This window comes from Pecten maximus, chromosome 6 (assembly GCF_902652985.1).
Source record: "Pecten maximus chromosome 6, xPecMax1.1, whole genome shotgun sequence".
NCBI lineage: Eukaryota > Metazoa > Mollusca > Bivalvia > Pectinida > Pectinidae > Pecten > Pecten maximus.
The window spans coordinates 6987243-7009688 of NC_047020.1; the positions used below are offsets into that span (position 1 = coordinate 6987243).

At 40.5% G+C, this 22446-nt stretch overlaps 1 protein-coding gene across 1 annotated transcript; it reads left to right on the plus strand.

The window, feature by feature from the left end:
* The first annotated feature begins 8793 nt into the window (after positions 1-8793).
* Positions 8794-10151, plus strand: LOC117329971 (proline-rich receptor-like protein kinase PERK9). Its single transcript, XM_033888203.1, has 2 exons — positions 8794-9084; positions 9471-10151. The coding sequence occupies exons 1-2, from the start codon at positions 8794-8796 to the stop codon at positions 10149-10151; spliced, it is 972 nt and encodes a 323-aa protein (XP_033744094.1).
* Positions 10152-22446: the final 12295 nt, after the last annotated feature.

The following is a 22446-nucleotide window of genomic DNA, read 5'->3' on the forward strand; positions in this document are numbered from 1 at the left end:
AAGTCGACAGCAGTTTAGTAACCTTGGGGACTAAAGTCGACAGCAGTGTAGTGACCTTGGGGACTTAAGTCGACAACAGTGTAGTAACCTTGGGGACTAAAGTCGACAACAGTGTAGTGACCTTGGGGACTTAAGTCAACAACAGTGTAGTGACCTTGGGGACTAAAGTCGACAACAGTGTAGTAACCTTGGGGACTTGAGTCGACAGCAGTTTAGTAACCTCGGGGACTTAAGTCGACAGCAGTGTAGTGACCTTGGGGACTAAAGTCGACAACAGTGTAGTAACCTTGGGGACTTAAGTCGACAACAGTGTAGTAACCTTGGGGACTTAAGTCGACAGCAGTGTAGTAACCTCGGGGACTAAAGTCGACAACAGTGTAGTAACCTTGGGGACTTAAGTCGACAACAGTGTAGTAACCTTGGGGACTTAAGTCGACAACAGTGTAGTGACATTGGGGACTTAAGTCGACAGCAGTGTAGTAACCTCGGGGACTAAAGTCGACAACAGTGTAGTAACCTCGGGGACTTAAGTCGACAGTAGTGTAGTAACCTTGGGGATCCAAGTCGACAGTAGTGTAGTAACCTTGGGGACTTAAGTCGACAACAGTGTAGTAACCTCGGGGACTTAAGTCGACAGCAGTGTAGTAACCTTGGGGACTCAGGTCGACAGCAGTTTAGTAACCTCGGGGACTTAAGTCGACAACAGTGTAGTAACCTTGGGGACTAAAGTCGACAACAGTGTAGTAACCTTGGGGACTTGAGTCGACAGCAGTTTAGTAACCTTGGGGACTTAAGTCGACAACAGTGTAGTAACCTTGGGGACTTAAGTCGACAACAGTGTAGTAACCTTGGGGACTTAAGTCGACAGCAGTGTAGTAACCTTGGGGACTTGAGTCGACAGCAGTTTAGTAACCTTGGGGACTTGAGTCGACAGCAGTTTAGTAACCTTGGGGACTTAAGTCGACAACAGTGTAGTGACCTTGGGGACTTAAGTCGACAACAGTTTAGTAACCTCGGGGACTTGAGTCGACAGCAGTTTAGTAACCTCGGGGACTTAAGTCGACAGCAGTGTAGTGACCTTGGGGACTTAAGTCGACAGCAGTGTAGTAACCTCGGCGACTTAAGTCGACAGCAGTGTAGTAACCTTGGGGACTAAAGTCGACAGCAGTGTAGTAACCTCGGGGACTAAAGTCGACAACAGTGTAGTAACCTTGGGGACTTAAGTCGACAACAGTGTAGTAACCTTGGGGACTTAAGTCGACAACAGTGTAGTAACCTTGGGGACTTAAGTCGACAGTAGTGTAGTGACCTTGGGGACTTAAGTCGACAACAGTGTAGTAACCTTGGGGACTAAAGTCGACAACAGTGTAGTAACCTTGGGGACTTAAGTCGACAGTAGTGTAGTGACCTTGGGGGCTCAAGTCGACAACAGTGTAGTAACCTCGGGGACTTAAGTCGACAGTAGTGTAGTGACCTTGGGGACTTAAGTCGACAACAGTGTAGTAACCTCGGGGACTTAAGTCGACAACAGTGTAGTAACCTCGGGGACTTAAGTCGACAGCAGTGTAGTAACCTTGGGGACTAAAGTCGACAACAGTGTAGTGACATTGGGGACTAAAGTCCACAACAGTGTAATAACCTTGGGGATCCAAGTCGACAGCAGTGTAGTAACCTTGGGGATCCAAGTCGACAGCAGTTTAGTAACCTTGGGGACTAAAGTCGACAACAGTGTAGTGACATTGGGGACTAAAGTCCACAACAGTGTAATAACCTTGGGGATCCAAGTCGACAACAGTGTAATAACCTTGGGGATCCAAGTCGACAGCAGTGTAGTAACCTTGGGGATCCAAGTCGACAGCAGTTTAGTAACCTTGGGGACTAAAGTCGACAGCAGTGTAGTGACCTTGGGGACTTAAGTCGACAACAGTGTAGTAACCTTGGGGACTAAAGTCGACAACAGTGTAGTGACCTTGGGGACTTAAGTCGACAACAGTGTAGTGACCTTGGGGACTTAAGTCGACAACAGTGTAGTAACCTCGGGGACTTAAGTCGACAACAGTGTAGTGACCTTGGGGACTCAGGTCGACAGCAGTTTAGTGACCTTGGGGACTAAAGTCGACAACAGTGTAGTGACCTTGGGGACTCAGGTCGACAGCAGTGTAGTAACCTTGGGGACTAAAGTCGACAACAGTGTAGTAACCTCGGGGACTTAAGTCGACAACAGTGTAGTAACCTTGGGGACTCAGGTCGACAGCAGTTTAGTGACCTTGGGGACTTAAGTCGACAGCAGTGTAGTGACCTTGGGGACTTAAGTCGACAACAGTGTAGTAACCTCGGGGACTTAAGTCGACAACAGTGTAGTGACCTTGGGGACTAAAGTCGACAACAGTGTAGTGACCTTGGGGACTAAAGTCGACAACAGTGTAGTAACCTTGGGGACTCAGGTCGACAGCAGTTTAGTAACCTTGGGGACTTAAGTCGACAACAGTGTAGTAACCTTGGGGACTAACGTCGACAGTAGTGTAGTAACCTTGGGGACTTAAGTCGACAGTAGTGTAGTAACCTTGGGGACTAACGTCGACAGTAGTGTAGTAACCTTGGGGACTTAAGTCGACAACAGTGTAGTAACCTTGGGGACTAAAGTCGACAGTAGTGTAGTAACCTCGGGGACTTAAGTCGACAACAGTGTAGTAACCTTGGGGACTAAAGTCGACAGCAGTGTAGTAACCTCGGGGACTTAAGTCGACAGCAGTGTAGTGACCTTGGGGACTAAAGTCGACAGCAGTGTAGTAACCTCGGGGACTAAAGTCGACAACAGTGTAGTAACCTTGGGGACTTAAGTCGACAACAGTGTAGTAACCTTGGGGACTTAAGTCGACAACAGTGTAGTAACCTTGGGGACTTAAGTCGACAGCAGTGTAGTAACCTTGGGGACTAAAGTCGACAACAGTGTAGTGACATTGGGGACTTAAGTCGACAGCAGTGTAGTAACCTCGGGGATCCAAGTCGACAGTAGTGTAGTAACCTTGGGGACTTAAGTCGACAACAGTGTAGTAACCTCGGGGACTTAAGTCGACAACAGTGTAGTAACCTCGGGGACTTAAGTCGACAACAGTGTAGTAACCTCGGGGACTTAAGTCGACAGCAGTTTAGTAACCTTGGGGACTTAAGTCGACAGCAGTGTAGTGACCTTGGGAACTAAAGTCGACAACAGTGTAGTAACCTCGGGGACTTAAGTCGACAGTAGTGTAGTAACCTTGGGGATCCAAGTCGACAGTAGTGTAGTAACCTTGGGGACTTAAGTCGACAACAGTGTAGTAACCTCGGGGACTTAAGTCGACAACAGTGTAGTAACCTCGGGGACTTAAGTCGACAACAGTGTAGTAACCTCGGGGACTAAAGTCGACAGTAGTGTAGTAACCTCGGGGACTAAAGTCGACAACAGTGTAGTAACCTTGGGGACTAAAGTCGACAACAGTGTAGTAACCTTGGGGACTTGAGTCGACAGCAGTTTAGTAACCTTGGGGACTTAAGTCGACAACAGTGTAGTAACCTCGGGGACTTAAGTCGACAGCAGTGTAGTGACCTTGGGGACTTAAGTCGACAGCAGTGTAGTGACCTTGGGGACTAAAGTCGACAGCAGTGTAGTAACCTCGGGGACTTAAGTCGACAGCAGTGTAGTAACCTTGGGGACTAAAGTCGACAGCAGTGTAGTAACCTCGGGGACTAAAGTCGACAGCAGTTTAGTAACCTTGGGGACTAAAGTCGACAGCAGTGTAGTAACCTCGGGGACTTAAGTCGACAGCAGTGTAGTAACCTTGGGGACTAAAGTCGACAGCAGTGTAGTAACCTCGGGGACTAAAGTCGACAACAGTGTAGTAACCTTGGGGACTTAAGTCGACAACAGTGTAGTAACCTTGGGGACTTAAGTCGACAACAGTGTAGTAACCTTGGGGACTTAAGTCGACAGCAGTGTAGTAACCTTGGGGACTTAAGTCGACAGTAGTGTAGTAACCTTGGGGACTTAAGTCGACAACAGTGTAGTAACCTTGGGGACTTAAGTCGACAGCAGTGTAGTAAACTTGGGGATCCAAGTCGACAGTAGTGTAGTAACCTCGGGGACTTAAGTCGACAACAGTGTAGTAACCTTGGGGACTTAAGTCGACAACAGTGTAGTAACCTTGGGGACTAAAGTCGACAGCAGTGTAGTAAACTTGGGGATCCAAGTCGACAGTAGTGTAGTAACCTTGGGGATCCAAGTCGACAGTAGTGTAGTAACCTTGGGGACTCAAGTCCACAACAGTGTAATAACCTTGGGGACTTAAGTCGACAGCAGTTTAGTAACCTTGGGGACTTAAGTCGACAACAGTGTAGTAACCTTGGTCAATATTGCCGTTCCTTGTTGGTTTTGTTAACAAATCACGGTAACGATTGCAAGTCTTACTTAGAATAGAATAGTGAAGATAATGAAAGAAAAGAATCAATGTGGTTTTACAAATTGAAGTTTGGTATGTTTTGATTTGCTACAGAGGCATGTGATTCCACCACGGGAACAGGTGCGAGATAGTGCTGAACTTACAGACATCATTAAAATACTGAATGCAGAGTCGGCAGTAATGCCGAAGGTCACAATAAATTTACCATCAGGCTCTGATTGGGGGAGAGAGATCTCAGGGTTTATAGCAGGGCCAGTAAAACTGAACCTTCAACAGACAGAAATAAGGATACTGCCAAAGTGCCAAGGGGAATTAAATGGCACAGTACCTGAACTTTCGGACTGGGTTTTATTGATTACAGTCTCGTGGATTAAGGAGAGAAAATGTAGACACAGTAGTTTATCACACTGTCAGCCGATGTACCGGCAGCTAAGGCAGCGGCTAGCCCCAGGGTATTACAACATTACATCTGTCAGAAGCATCTACTCTATTATACCGCTATATACCTACGTTGTATGTCAGAGATAACACTGTTGATCAGTCCTCCATGTCACCCTTTTCTAATGGAAATTGCTCTTTGACAATAGAAACGTACTAGATTGTCAGTACACTATACAATGTCCGAACTGACGAGACGTCAGGAAGAGGGCATGATCGCTAACGTACCAGATTGTCAATACACCACACAAAAGGGCGTGATCTCTAACGTACTAGATTTTCAATACACCATACAAAAGGGCGTGATCTCTAACGTACCAGATTGTCAATACACCATACAAAAGGACGTGATCTCTAACGTACCAGATTGTCAATACACTATACAAAAGGGCGTGATCACTAATGTACTAGATTGTCAATACACCATACAAAAGGACGTGATCTCTAACGTACCAGATTGTCAATACACTATACAAAAGGGCGTGATCACTAACGTACCATATTGTCAATACACCATACAAAAGGGCGTGATCTCTAACGTACCAGATTGTCAATACACCATACAAAAGGACGTGATCTCTAATGTACCAGATTGTCAATACACCATACAAAAGGTGGTGTGATGTTTAATGTACCAGATTGTCAATACACCATACAAAAGGACGTGATCTCTAATGTACCAGATTGTCAATACACCATACAAAAGGACGTGCTCTCTAATGTACCAGATTGTCAATACACCATACAAAAGGTGGTGTGATGTTTAATGTACCAGATTGTCAATACACCATACAAAAGGGCGTGATCTCTAATGTACCAGATTGTCAATACACCATACAAAAGGGCGTGATCTCTAACGTACCAGATTTTAAATACACCATACAAAAGGGTGTGATCTCTAACGAAGGGCGTGATTTCTAACGTACCAGATTGTCAATACACCATACAAAAGGACGTGATCTCTAATGTACCAGATTGTCAATACACCATACAAAAGGGTGTGATCTCTAATGTACCAGATTGTCAATACACCATACAAAAGGACGTGATCTCTAACGTACCAGATTGTCAATACACCGTGCAAAAGGGCGTGATCTCTAACGTACCAGATTGTCAATACACCATACAAAAGGACGTGATCTCTAACGTACCAGATTGTCAATACACCGTGCAAAAGGGCGTGATCTCTAACGTACCAGATTGTCAATACACCATACAAAAGGACGTGATCTCTAACGTACCAGATTGTCAATACACCATACAAAAGGGTGTGATCTCTAATGTACCAGATTGTCAATACACCGTGCAAAAGGGCGTGATCTCTAACGTACCAGATTGTCAATACACCGTGCAAAAGGGCGTGATCTCTAACGTACCAGATTGTCAATACACCATACAAAAGGACGTGATCTCTAACGTACCAGATTGTCAATACACCATACAAAAGGACGTGATCTCTAACGTACCAGATTGTCAATACACCGTGCAAAAGGGCGTGATCTCTAACGTACCAGATTGTCAATACACCATACAAAAGGGCGTGATCTCTAATGTACCAGATTGTCAATACACCACACAAAAGGGCGTGATCTCTAACGTACCAGATTGTCAATACACCATACAAGAGGACGTGATGTCTAACGTACCAGATTGTCAATACACCACACAAAAGGGCGTGATCTCTAACGTACCAGATTGTCAATACACCACACAAAAGGGCGTGATCTCTAACGTACCAGATTGTCAATACACCACACAAAAGGGCGTGATCTCTAACGTACCAGATTGTCAATACACCATACAAAAGGACGTGATCTCTAACGTACCAGATTGTCAATACACCATACAAAAGGGCGTGATCTCTTACGTACCAGATTGTCAATACACCATACAAAAGGACGTGATCTCTAATGTACCAGATTGTCAATACACCATCAAAAGGGCGTGATCTCTAACGTACCAGATTGTCAATACACCATACAAAACGACGTGATCACTAATGTACCAGATTGTCAATATACTATACAAAAGGGCGTGATACATGTATCTAACGTACCAGATTGTCAATACACTATACAAAAGGGCGGGATCTCTAACGTACCAGATTGTCAATACACCATACAAAAGGGCGTGATCTCTAATGTACCAGATTGTCAATACACCATACAAAAGGGCGTGATCTCTAACGTACCAGATTGTCAATACACTATACAAAAGGGCGTGATCTCTAATGTACCAGATTGTCAATACACTATACAAAAGGGCGGGATCTCTAATGTACCAGATTGTCAATACACTATACAAAAGGGCGTGATCACTAACGTACCAGATTGTCAATACACCATACAAAACGGCGTGATCTCTTACGTACCAGATTGTCAATACACCATACAAAAGGGCGTGATCTCTAACGTACCAGATTGTCAATACACCATACAAAAGGGCGGGATCTCTAATGTACCAGATTGTCAATACACTATACAAAAAGGTGTGATCTCTAATGTACCAGATTGTCAATACACTATACAAAAGGGCGGGATCTCTAACGTACCAGATTGTCAATACACTATACAAAAGGGCGGGATCTCTAACGTACCAGATTGTCAATACACCATACAAAAGGGCGGGATCTCTAACGTACCAGATTGTCAATACACCATACAAAAGGGCGGGATCTCTAACGTACCAGATTGTCAATACACCATACAAAAGGGCGGGATCTCTAATGTACCAGATTGTCAATACACTATACAAAAGGGCGTGATGTCTAACGTACCAGATTGTCAATACACCATACAAAAGGGCGTGATCTCTAACGTACCAGATTGTCAATACACCATACAAAAGGACGTGATCTCTAATGTACCAGATTGTCAATACACCATACAAAAGGGCGTGATCTCTAATGTACCAGATTGTCAATACACCATACAAAAGGGCGTGATCTCTAATGTACCAGATTGTCAATACACCGTACAAAAGGACGTGATCTCTAACGTACCATATTGTCAATACACCATACAAAAGGGCGTGATCTCTAACGTACCATATTGTCAATACACCATACAAAAGGACGTGATCTCTAACGTACCATATTGTCAATACACCATACAAAAGGGCGTGATCTCTAACGTACCAGATTGTCAATACACCATACAAAAGGACGTGATATCTAATGTACCAGATTATCAATACACCGTGCAAAAGGGCGTGATCTCTAATGTACCAGATTGTCAATACACCGTACAAAAGGGCGTGATATCTAATGTACCAGATTATCAATACACCGTGCAAAAGGGCGTGATCTCTAACGTACCAGATTGTCAATACACTATACAAAAGGGCGTGATCTCTAATGTACCAGATTGTCAATACACCATACAAAAGGGCGTGATCTCTAACGTACCAGATTGTCAATACACCATACAAAAGGGCGTGATATCTAATGTACCAGATTGTCAATATACTATACAAAAGGGCGTGATCTCTAACGTACCAGATTGTCAATATACTATACAAAAGGGCGTGATCTCTAACAGGAGTACTGGTACAGTACCAACCGACCACCTGTTGACCACACAGGTGTATGACATGTTCATAAACTCAAATTGACAGTTAGATGGGTAAAGCCAAAATGAGTAAAAACTGCACCATAAAGCTCTGTATTCTTTCTATGACTCGTCAGTAACGCTGATGGCCTAAAGTGTTGGTAGGAGGCACCCAAAATAATCGAAATAGATCAACAGAAATGTCTACATAAGAATTGGGAGATGCAAAAGATCTATGCGTTTGATGAGTTTCATTGTTTTCAACATTGAATTTCCAAAGCGAATTCAGAAACGTTTATAGTCTGAACCGTGTCGCTATTCAAATGTGATAAGTTTATGATAAACCTCGGGAACTAAAACATCTACCAGCAATGTCTACCTGTAACTCCAAAGGATTGGACAATAGACGGAAGAGATTCCCTCCCAACACGTCCATCAGAAGAGCTTCCTTCCCAACACGTCCACCAGAAGAGCTTCCCTCCCATCACGTCCACCAGAAGAGCTTCCCTCCCATCACGTCCACTAGAAGAGCTTCCCTCCCAACACTTCCATCAGCAGAGCTTCCCTCCCGACACGTCCACCAGAAGAGCTTCCCTCCCATCACGTCCACTAGAAGAGCTTCCCTCCCATCACGTCCACCAGAAGAGCTTCCCTCCCATCACGTCCACTAGAAGAGCTTCCCTCCCGACACGTCCACCAGCAGAGCTTCCCTCCCATCACGTCCACTAGAAGAGCTTCCCTCCCGACACGTCCACCAGCAGAGCTTCCCTCCCGACACGTCCACCAGCAGAGCTTCCCTCCCATCACGTCCACCAGAAGAGCTTCCCTCCCATCACGTCCACCAGAAGAGCTTCCCTCCCATCACGTCCACTAGAAGAGCTTCCCTCCCGACACGTCCACTAGAAGAGCTTCCCTCCCATCACGTCCACCAGAAGAGCTTCCCTCCCGACACGTCCACCAGAAGAGCTTCCCTCCCATCACGTCCACCAGAAGAGCTTCCCTCCCATCACGTCCACTAGAAGAGCTTCCCTCCCATCACGTCCACTAGAAGAGCTTCCCTCCCGACACGTCCACCAGCAGAGCTTCCCTCCCGACACGTCCACCAGCAGAGCTTCCCTCCCGACACGTCCACCAGCAGAGCTTCCCTCCCATCACGTCCACCAGCAGAGCTTCCCTCCCAACACTTCCATCAGCAGAGCTTCCCTCCCGACACGTCCACCAGCAGAGATTCCCTCCCGACACGTCCACCAGAAGAGATTCCCTCCCGACACGTCCACAAGCAGAGCCCCCTCCCCCTCAACACGTCCACCAGAAGAGCTTCCCTCCCATCACGTCCACCAGAAGAGCTTCCCTCCCATCACGTCCACCAGAAGAGCTTCCCTCCCATCACGTCCACCAGAAGAGCTTCCCTCCCATCACGTCCACCAGAAGAGCTTCCCTCCCATCACGTCCACCAGCAGAGCTTCCCTCCCATCACGTCCACCAGAAGAGCTTTCCTCCCATCACGTCCACTAGAAGAGCTTCCTTCCCAACACGTCCACTAGAAGAGCTTCCTTCCCAACACGTCCACCAGAAGAGCTTCCCTCCCATCACGTCCACTAGAAGAGCTTCCCTCCCTCCCATCACGTCCACCAACAGAGCTTCCCTCCAACTCGTCAATCAGAAGCGCTTCCATCTCAACATGTCTACTAGCAGAGTCTGTGCCAATATCTCTAACAGACCTCTGTAACCTTCGAATAGGGCCCATAAAAATGTCCCAGACAGAGCTCTGTAGCCATGGAATATTGGCCAGAAGTTTCCCCGACAGAGTTCTATGACCCTGGATTATAGACCAAACCTTTGAGTATGGAGAAAAAAGTCTCCCAGGCAGAGCTCTGTAACCATGGAGTATAGATCAAACATCTCCCAGACACAATTGAATATAGAACATAAGTCTCTAAAGCAGAGCCCTGTCTCCCTTGAGAACAGACCAAACATCTTCCAGACAGAGCTTTTTAACCCTGAAATATGGACTAAAAACCTTTCAGATAGAGCTCTGTCTCCCTGGAGGTCCCAGTCCCGGAATGTAGGTAAAGTTTACAATCAGGAGTTGAAATCTTACTAGAGAGTACATCGAAACCTCTCTGGTGGGAAACATTGCATGCCTAGTAACAAATTCGTCACAAAGACTAAGTAATATTCATATGAATTCATAAAAAAAAAAGAAATAGTTGATTTATTTGTAGTGTTTTGCCGTCGATACTGTCTTGTCGATTTATGGTCACAAAAATAGAAACAAAATATGTTTTGCTTTATTAGCACCTGTATTAGGTTACCGTAGGTCGATTATGTGTTTACCATTATTATTTATTTATCATTATTATTTATTTATCATTATTATTTATCTATCATTATTATTTATTTATCATGATTATTGTTATTAAAAGGTGTGCGAGATGGGAAAGGAATATCGTTCTTGGCCAGTATAAACACAGACTGATATGGGATGTTTTCTTTAATGGTTAGTAAAGACAGTTTATTGTCTTAACGGCAAGGATCTTTAATAATTGGAATGGTAAATTAGTCTTGTCGCCATGGAGACGGTGACAACATTCGTCTTGCTGGTTGCCCTGTCGTGTTTGATGTTGACTCCGAAAGCAATCGTCTAAAAGGTTACTTAGTAGCGCATTGCAATAGTTATTCGAGTGAGTCGGAAGCGGACAAACAGGTCCGGAAATTTAAGCAGATAATACTGATCCAAACTCATACAGACGCGACGAGTTGGTTAAAATCTGAACTCGATTGATTAGCAAAGAATTGGGAACCAGAAATAAGTTTGCTCCTGTCTTATGCGGGAATGGGGTGGGGTGGGAGGGGGGTTGGGGTGGGGTAGGGGTAGGGGGTGGGGTAGGGGGTAGGGGATGGGAGGAGTTCTAAAATATCCTGTCATGATGGACACCTTTGTTCTAATTTTGTATACAATGAACTAATATTGTATACAACGTACTAATCTTGTATACAATGTACTAATCTTGTATACAATGTACTTATAATGTATACAGATTACTAACAGTTTATTCAATGTACTAATCTTATATACAATGTACTAATCTTATATACAATGTACTAATCTCGTGTAAAATATTCTAATAATGTATACACTGTATCAATATTGTATGCAAAGTGCTTAAAATGTATACAATATACTAAATTTGTATACGATGTACGTATAATGTATACAATGTATTAATATTGTATATAAAGTACAAAAATGTATACAACGATATAATCTTGTATACAATGTACTGCAATGTACATACAACAAGAACAAGTATAGAAACGGAACTAAGATATACCAGTCATTGAGAAAATACTTCCATTCTAACTAAAACATTCTTGTCACTTCTTTAAATACAAATTAATTGTTTGTGAATTTGCCATGAATTAGATAAAACTGCATTATTGTCTTCCCGCATTTGACTATTTTACAGCAAACCCACATCACTTGTAAGGACCCCGGTAAAGAGACGAGGAACACCGGTAAGGCTGAAATCGATTTTCCTTGTCTTCCTGTGTAATACGCCACAATTTTAAGAGTTGTCATGTCAGCAAAAAATGCTGACTTGTGATTGATTTAGCTCTGTAAGGAGCATATAAATTATAAACGAAAGATTGAACACGCACAATTTAGGTACATTGTTGGGTTAATTAATACATTGTACAGGAGTCTACATGGGGGTATGTCAATTGTATTGGTTTATTTATTCATACAAAAAGAGTAATTTGCAAAGTGACAGTCTATGTAACAGATATTATTTCTCAGTTATGTAGTTGTATTGTGTTGAGAATGTCTTAGTAATGTTGTGGTAAGATTACAACAATATGTCCCCAGCGATACAAGGTGTACAGTGGCCGACAGATTACAACACCAGGTCCCCAGCGATACAAGGTGTACAGTGGCCGACAGATTACAACACCAGGTCCCCAGCGATACAAGGTGTACAGCGGCCGACAGATTACAACACTATGTCCCCAGCGATACAAGGTGTACAGCGGCCGACAGATTACAACACTATGTCCCCAGCGATACAAGGTGTACAGCGGCCGACAGATTACAACACTAGGTCCCCAGCGATACAAGGTGTACAGCGGCCGACAGATTACAACACTAGGTCCCCAGCGATACAAGGTGTACAGCGGCCGACAGATTACAACACTATGTCCCCAGCGATACAAGGTGTACAGCGGCCGACAGATTACAACAATAGGTCCCCAGCGATACAAGGTGTACAGCGGCCGACAGATTACAACACTAGGTCCCCAACGATACAAGGTGTACAGCGGCCGACAGATTACAACAATAGGTCCCCAGCGATACAAGGTGTACAGCGGCCGACAGATTACAACACTATGTCCCCAGCGATACAAGGTGTACAGCGGCCGACAGATTACAACAATAGGTCCCCAGCGATACAAGGTGTACAGCGGCCGACAGATTACAACACTATGTCCCCAGCGATACAAGGTGTACAGCGGCCGACAGATTACAACACTATGTCCCCAGCGATACAAGGTGTACAGCGGCCGACAGATTACAACACTATGTCCCCAGCGATACAAGGAGTACAGTGGCCGACAGATTACAACAATAGGTCCCCAGCGATACAAGGTGTACAGCGGCCGACAGATTACAACAATAGGTCCCCAGCGATACAAGGTGTACAGCGGCCGACAGATTACAACAATAGGTCCCCAGCGATACAAGGTGTACAGCGGCCGACAGATTACAACAATAGGTCCCCAGCGATACAAGGTGTACAGCGGCCGACAGATTACAACAATAGGTCCCCAGCGATACAAGGTGTACAGCGGCCGACAGATTACAACAATAGGTCCCCAGCGATACAAGGTGTACAGCGGCCGACAGCCAATTCCATACCATATAATCTTAACATGCTCCAAAACAGATCTCTTTTCGACTTTCAGCTTCCCATTTTCAATCTATTATTTTTGTAATTAAGCTTCTATTTGAATTCTGCCTGTTTGTTCTCCCATTTAATGTTCATCATCTTCATTAGTTATTATAGAGTCACTGTATTTTATTTTACAGATCATTGTTAATCATATCCTTTTCCGAGAAGTGAAATATCATACATTTATTTTTGAAATTATGTTGAAGTAACCGAACTTACAATGTGGATAGAAAAAAATGCGACATTAATATCATCGGATAACGAACAAACTTGGCAGTCTAAGTTATGTTTTTGGTGAATAGATCTAAAGAAATCAGTCGATAAAATAATTCATACTCCTTTCCAAAATACAGTTATAAATTTGCACAGAGACCTCTAAAATGTACTAGGAGAGGATGATCATGACTGTGTCCCTGGAGAGCGAGCGTCAAACATCCGTCAGTAACTGTTTCCGGTAAGGGGTTCACGAAGAAAAAGATGAAAACTGTCGTGTATTGATATTAAGATTTTGTGCTACATTTGCCTATATGTCATTAATAGACCAATTTTTAGAATACGAAACTGTGTAGACACAGATAGTGGCGGCGTAAATGCTATGTGACATGACCGCCTCAATCACTTCAAAGAATTCGACTGGAAAATGATGCATTGTATAGCATCGGTTTTATTTTCAGCAAATATTACTAGGCGCCCATTACCCGTTTTACGATTTCGTTGTGTTCTTCACCACATCACCCCTGAATTAAATTATTGATACTTTTGCGATTAATTAACCACTTAAAACCTGGGAATGTGACTAAATTAGTTGTATAAGTGTTGTTTCTGATCAATCGACGATAGTATTTCTTCCGGAAATGTCAGGGATTTTGATTAGCTAGAGTCAGCGTTTTGGATGACACGAAAAAAGCCTAGCGGGCGACACTCTAACATCAAGTGTTTATTAGCATTTGGTGACAGTTAAATGCTTAAAAACTATATCGTCAAAGCACTTCTGCAGAAAATAAAACCATATTGTTTTGTCAAGAAGACAAGAAGAATGCGGAAAAGCGAATGGAGCACTAATCAGCCGCCACACAGAAAAGAGACACTAACAGCCACTACATAGCAACACGGACACTTATCATTTACCACATAGAAACATGGACACTTATCATTTACCACATAGCAATATGGACACTTATCATTTACCACATAGCAATATGGACACTTATCATTTACCACATAGCAATATGGACACTTATCATTTACCACATAGCAACATGGACACTTATCATTTACCACATAGCAGCATGGACACTTATCATTTACCACATAGCAACATGGACACTTATCATTTACCACATAGCAGCATGGACACTTATCATTTACCACATAGCAACATGGACACTTATCATTTACCACATAGCAATATGGACACTTATCATTTACCACATAGCAACATGGACACTTATCATTTACCACATAGCAACACGGATACTTATCATTTACCACATAGCAATATGGACACTTATCATTTACCACATAGCAACATGGACACTTATCATTTACCACATAGCAACATGGACACTTATCATTTACCACATAGCAACATGGATACTTATCATTTACCACATAGCAACATGGAAACTTATCATTTACCACATAGCAAAACGGGCACTAATTAGTTACCACATAGCAAAGCGTGCACTTATAAATTGGCACATAGCAAAGCGGGCACTTATAAGTTGGCACATAGCGAAACGGGCTTTAATCAGTCGTCACATAATAAAACGGGCACTAATTAGTTGCCACATAGCTATACGGGCACTTATAAATTGGGACATAGCAATACGGGCACTTATCAGCCGCTATAGAGATGTCTTTATTGTCTTTTTCTCCACAATCCCTGAATAGGACGTTATGATTGAACTAGTTAAAACAACAATCCATGTATAAGGTGTTACTCTTGTACTAGTTAAAACAACAAGCCATGTATAAGATGTTACTATTGCACTAGTTAAAACAACAAGCCATGTATAGGATGTTACTATTGCACTAGTTACAACAACAATCCATGTATCAGATGTTACTATTGCACTAGATAAAACAACAATCCATGTATAGGATGTTACTATTGCACTAGATAAAACAACAATCCATGTATAGGATGTTATTATTGCACTAGTTAAAACAACAAGCCATGTATAGGATGTTACTATTGCACTAGTTAAAACAACAATCCATGTATCAGATGTTATTATTGCACTAGTTAAAACAACAAGCCATGTATAGGATGTTACTATTGCACTAGATAAAACAACAATCCATGTATAGGATGATATTATTGCACTAGATAAAACAACAATCCATGTATAGGATGTTACTATTGCACTAGATAAAACAACAATCCATGTATAGAATGTTACTATTGCACTAGATAAAACAACAAGCCATATATAGGATGTTGCTATTGCACTAGTTAAAACAACAATCCATGTATCAGATGTTACTATTGCACTAGTTAAAACAACAATCCATGTATAGGATGTTACTATTGCACTAGATAAAACAACAATCCATGTATAAGATGTTATTATTGCACTAGTTAAAACAACAATCCATGTATAAGATGTTACTATTGCACTAGTTAAAACAACAATCCATGTATAGGATGTTACTATTGCACTAGATAAAACAACAATCCATGTATAGGATGTTACTATTGCACTAGTTAAAACAACAACCCATGTATAGGATGTTACTATTGCACTAGATAAAACAACAAGCCATGTATAGGATGTTACTATTGCACTAGATAAAACAACAACCCATGTATAGGATGTTACTATTGCACTAGATAAAACAACAACCCATGTATAGGATGTTACTATTGCACTAGATAAAACAACAAGCCATGTATAGGATGTTACTATTGCACTAGTTAAAACAACAATCCATGTATAGGATGTTACTATTGCACTAGATAAAACAACAAGCCATGTATAGGATGTTACTATTGCACTAGTTAAAACAACAACCCATGTATAGGATGTTACTATTGCACTAGTTAAACAACAATCCATGTATAGGATGTTACTATTGCACTAGTTAAAACAACAACCCATGTATCAGATGTTACTATTGCACTAGTTAAAACAACAATCCATGTATAGAATGTTACTATTGCACTAGATAAAACAACAATCCATGTATAGGAAGTTACTATTGCACTAGTTAAAACAACAATCCATGTATAGGATGTTACTATTGCACTAGATAAAACAACAATCCATGTATAGGAAGTTACTATTGCACTAGATAAAACAACAATCCATGTATAGGATGTTACTATTGCACTAGTTAAAACAACAATCCATGTATAGGATGTTACTATTGCACTAGTTAAAACAACAATCCATGTATCAGATGTTATTATTGCACTAGTTAAAACAACAATCCCTGTATACGATGTTATTATTGCACTAGTTAAAACAACAATCCATGTATAGGATGTTACTATTGCATAAGATAAAACAACAATCCATGTATAGAATGTTACTATTGCACTAGATAAAACAACAATCCATGTATAGGATGTTACTATTGCACTAGATAAAACAACAATCCATGTATAGGATGTTACTATTGCACTAGTTAAAACAACAATCCATGTATAGGATGTCACTATTGCACTAGATAAAACAACAATCCATGTATAGAATGTTACTATTGCACTAGATAAAACAACAATCCATGTATAGGATGTTACTATTGCACTAGATCAAACAACAAGCCATGTATAGAATGTTACTATTGCACTAGTTAAAACAACAATCCATGTATAGGATGTTACTATTGCACTAGTTAAAACAACAATCCCTGTATACGATGTTATTATTGCACTAGATCAAACAACAATCCATGTATAGAATGTTACTATTGCACTAGTTAAAACAACAATCCATGTATAGGATGTTACTATTGCACTAGATAAAACAACAAGCCATGTAAAGGATGTTACTATTGCACTAGATAAAACAACAATCCATGTATAGGATGTTACTATTGCACTAGTTAAAACAACAATCCATGTATCAGATGTTATTATTGCACTAGTTAAAACAACAATCCCTGTATACGATGTTATTATTGCACTAGTTAAAACAACAATCCATGTATCAGATGTTATTATTGCACTAGTTAAAACAACAATCCCTGTATACGATGTTACTATTGCACTAGTTAAAACAACAATCCATGTATAGGATGTTACTATTGCACTAGTTAAAACAACAATCCATGTATAGAATGTTACTATTGCACTAGTTAAAACAACAATCCATGTATAGAATGTTACTATTGCACTAGTTAAAACAACAATCCATGTATAGGATGTTATTATTGCACTAGTTAAAACAACAATCCATGTATAGAATGTTACTATTGCACTAGATAAAACAACAAGCCATGTATAGGATGTTACTATTGCACTAGTTAAAACAACAATCCATGTATAGGATGTTACTATTGCACTAGTTTAAACAACAAGCCATGTATAGGATGTTACTATTGCACTAGTTAAAACAACAATCCATGTATCAGATGCTATTATAGCACTAGTTAAAACAACAAGCCATGTATAGGATGTTACTATTGCACTAGTTAAAACAACAATCCATGTATAGGATGATACTATTGCACTAGTTAAAACAACAATCCATGTATAGGATGTTATTATTGCACTAGTTAAAACAACAAGCTATGTATAGGATGTTACTATTGCACTAGTTACAACAACAAGCCATGTATAGGATGTTACTATTGCACTAGATAAAACAACAATCCCTGTATACGATGTTACTATTGCACTAGTTAAAACAACAATCCATGTATAGGATGTTACTATTGCACTAGTTACAACAACAAGCCATGTATAGGATGTTACTATTGCACTAGATAAAACAACAAGCCATGTATAGGATGTTACTATTGCACTAGTTACAACAACAAGCCATGTATAGGATGTTACTATTGCACTAGTTAAACAACAAGCCATGTATAGGATGTTACTATTGCACTAGTTACAACAATCCATGTATCAGATGTTACTATTGCACTAGTTAAACAACAATCCATGTATAGGATGTTACTATTGCACTAGATAAAACAACAAGCCATGTATAGAATGTTACTATTGCACTAGTTACAACAATCCATGTATCAGATGTTACTATTGCACTAGTTAAACAACAATCCATGTATAGGATGTTACTATTGCACTAGATAAAACAACAAGCCATGTATAGAATGTTACTATTGCACTAGTTAAAACAACAAGCCATGTATAGGATGTTACTATTGCACTAGATAAAACAACAATCCATGTATAGGATGTTACTATTGCACTAGTTACAACAGTAGGCCATGTAAAGGATGTTACTATTGCACTAGATAAAACAACAATCCATGTATAGGATGTTACTATTGCACTAGTTACAACAATAGGCCATGTAAAGGATGTTACTATTGCACTAGATAAAACAACAATCCATGTATAGGATGGTACGATTGGACTAGATAAAACAACAATCCATGTATAGGGTGATACTATTGCACTAGATAAAACAACAATCCATGTATAGGATGATACTATTGCACTAGTTAAAACAACAATCCATGTATAGGATGATACTATTGCACTAGATAAAACAACAATCCATGTATAGGATGATACTATTGCACTAGTTAAAACAACAATCCATGTATAGGATGATACTATTGCACTAGATAAAACAACAATCCATGTATTAAGACAGACAGGTCCCGTGGTTTGTCTTTACATAATCGTGTCACTTGGATCATTCGTGTTACAACACATATTTGTATGTTTACTTTCTGTATTACGACGGAATCGATTTATACACGTTTTAAAGATTTGTTCTTGTTTAAAGAGGAAAGTAACCGGTTCTATGTATTTGAGATGGTGTAATTATCTTGGAAACTAACGTGAGAATCAATGTCGTTCTATTATATGGTATCTATGATTGAAAGGTGGGCACTAATTTGTTATTTCCAACCAGTGGATCTACCAGAGGAAAGAAACAAACAAGTCCAACAGTAATTATTGCGACTCGACAGTATATTTGAGCCATTGGTGACTAACAACATCATGACCACTGGCTTTACCTGCATGGTATTAAAGAAATCCGATACATCACGAACGGATTGTTACGAGTGGCTCATGTCGCACTGTAATTACACAATCACAGGAGATGGTCGGAATCAGAGATAGGTCAAATTAAATAACAAATAATTACATATCCCAGAACGTTGATCGGTGTTACAGATATCTGTAACTTGTGTAGTCTAGACTGTGGTACAGATATCTAACTTGTGTATTCTAGACTGTGTTACAGATATCTGTAACTTGTGTATTCTAGACTGTGTTACAGATATCTAACTTGTGTATTCTAGACTGTGGTACAGATATCTAACTTGTGTAGTCTAGACTGTGTTACAGATATCTGTAACTTGTGTATTCTAGACTGTGTTACAGATATCTAACTTGTGTAGTCTAGACGGTGGTACAGATATCTAACTTGTGTAGTCTAGACGGTGGTACAGATATCTAACTTGTGTATTCTAGACTGTGGTACAGATATCTGTAACTTGTGTAGTCTAGACTGTGGTACAGATATCTAACTTGTGTAGTCTAGACGGTGGTACAGATATCTAACTTGTGTTTTCTAGACTGTGTTACATATATCTATAACTTGTGTAGTCTAGACTGTGTTACAGATATCTAACTTGTGTAGTCCAGACTGTGTTACAGATAGCTGTAACTTGTGTAGTCTAGACTGTGTTACATATATCTGTAACTTGTGTAGTCTAGATTGTGTTACAGATATCTAACGTGTGTAGTCCAGACTGTGTTACATATATCTAACTTGTGTAGTCTAGACTGTGTTACAGATATCTGTAACTTGTGTAGTCTAGACTGTGTTACAGATATCTAACTTGTGTAGTCTAGACTGTGTTACAGATATCTAACTTGTGTAGTCTAGACTGTGGTACAGATATCTGTAACTTGTGTAGTCTAGACTGTGGTACAGATATCTAACTTGTGTAGTCTAGACTGTGTTACAGATATCTAACTTGTGTAGTCTAGACTGTTACAGATATCTGTAACTTGTGTAGTCTAGACTGTGGTACAGATATCTAACTTGTGTAGTCTAGACTGTGTTACAGATATATGTAATTTGTGTAGTCTAGACTGTGTTACAGATATCTAACTTGTGTATTCTAGACTGTGTTACAGATAGCTGTAACTTGTGTAGTCCAGACTGTGTTACAGATAGCTGTAACTTGTGTAGTCTAGACTGTGTTACAGATAGCTGTAACTTGTGTAGTCTAGACTGTGTTACAGATAGCTGTAACTTGTGTAGTCTAGACTGTGTTACAGATAGCTGTAACTTGTGTAGTCTAGACTGTGTTACAGATATCTAACTTGTGTATTCTAGACTGTGTTACAGATATCTAACTTGTGTATTCTAGACTGTGGTACAGATATCTGTAACTTGTGTATTCTAGACTGTGGTACAGATATCTAACTTGTGTAGTCTAGACTGTGGTACAGATATCTAACTTGTGTAGTCTAGACTGTGGTACAGATATCTAACTTGTGTAGTCTAGACTGTGTTACAGATATCTGTAACTTGTGTAATATACTATAGACTGTGTTACAGATATCTGTAACTTGTGCATTCTAGACTGTGTTACAGATATCTGTAACTTGTGTAGTCTAGACTGTGGTACAGATATCTGTAATTTGTGTAGTCTAGACTGTGTTACAGATAGCTGTAACTTGTGTAGTCTAGACTGTGTTACAGATAGCTGTACCTGGTGTATTCTAGACTGTGGTACAGATATCTAACTTGTGTATTCTAGACTGTGTTACAGATATCTAACTTGTGTATTCTAGACTGTGTTACAGATATCTAACTTGTGTATTCTAGACTGTGTTACAGATATCTGTAACTTGTGTAGTCTAGACTGTGGTACAGATATCTAACTTGTGTAGTCTAGACTGTGTTGCAGATACCTGTAATTTGTGTAGTCTAGACTGTGGTACAGATATCTAACTTGTGTAGTCTAGATTGTGGTACAGATAGCTGTAATTTGTGTAGTCTAGACTGTGTTACAGATATCTAACTTGTGTAGTCTAGACTGTGGTACAGATATCTAACTTGTGTAGTCTAGACTGTGTTACAGATATCTGTAACTTGTGTATTCTAGACTGTGTTACAGATATCTAACTTGTGTAGTCTAGACTGTGGTACAGATATCTGTAACTTGTGTAGTCTAGACTGTGTTACAGATATCTAACTTGTGTAGTCTAGACTGTGGTACAGATATCTAACTTGTGTATTCTAGACTGTGTTACAGATATCTAACTTGTGTATTCTAGACTGTGTTACAGATATCTAACTTGTGTATTCTAGACTGTGTTACAGATATCTAACTTGTGTAGTCTAGACTGTGTTACAGATATCTAACTTGTGTAGTCTAGACTGTGGTACAGATATCTAACTTGTGTAGTCTAGACTGTGTTACAGATATCTAACTTGTGTATTCTAGACTGTGGTACAGATATCTAACTTGTGTAGTCTAGACTGTGGTACAGATATCTAACTTGTGTAGTCTAGACTGTGTTACAGATATCTGTAACTTGTGTATTCTAGACTGTGGTACAGATATCTAACTTGTGTAGTCTAGACTGTGTTACAGATATCTGTAACTTGTGTAGTCTAGACTGTGTTACAGATATCTAACTTGTGTAGTCTAGACTGTGGTACAGATATCTAACTTGTGTATTCTAGACTGTGTTACAGATATCTAACTTGTGTAGTCTAGACTGTGGTACAGATATCTGTAACTTGTGTAGTCTAGACTGTGGTACAGATATCTGTAACTTGTGTATTCTAGACTGTGGTACAGATATCTAACTTGTGTATTCTAGACTGTGTTACAGATATCTGTAACTTGTGTAGTCTAGACTGTGTTACAGATATCTAACTTGTGTAGTCTAGACTG

Coding starts and splice junctions, on each gene's coding strand:
- LOC117329971 (XM_033888203.1), top strand. CDS start 8,794: ATGTCTACCTGTAACTCCAAAGGATTGGACAATAGACGGAAGAGATTC. Junction 9,085..9,470: donor AAGAGCTTCCCTCCCATCAC/GTCCACTAGAAG, acceptor CACGTCCACTAG/AAGAGCTTCCCTCCCGACAC.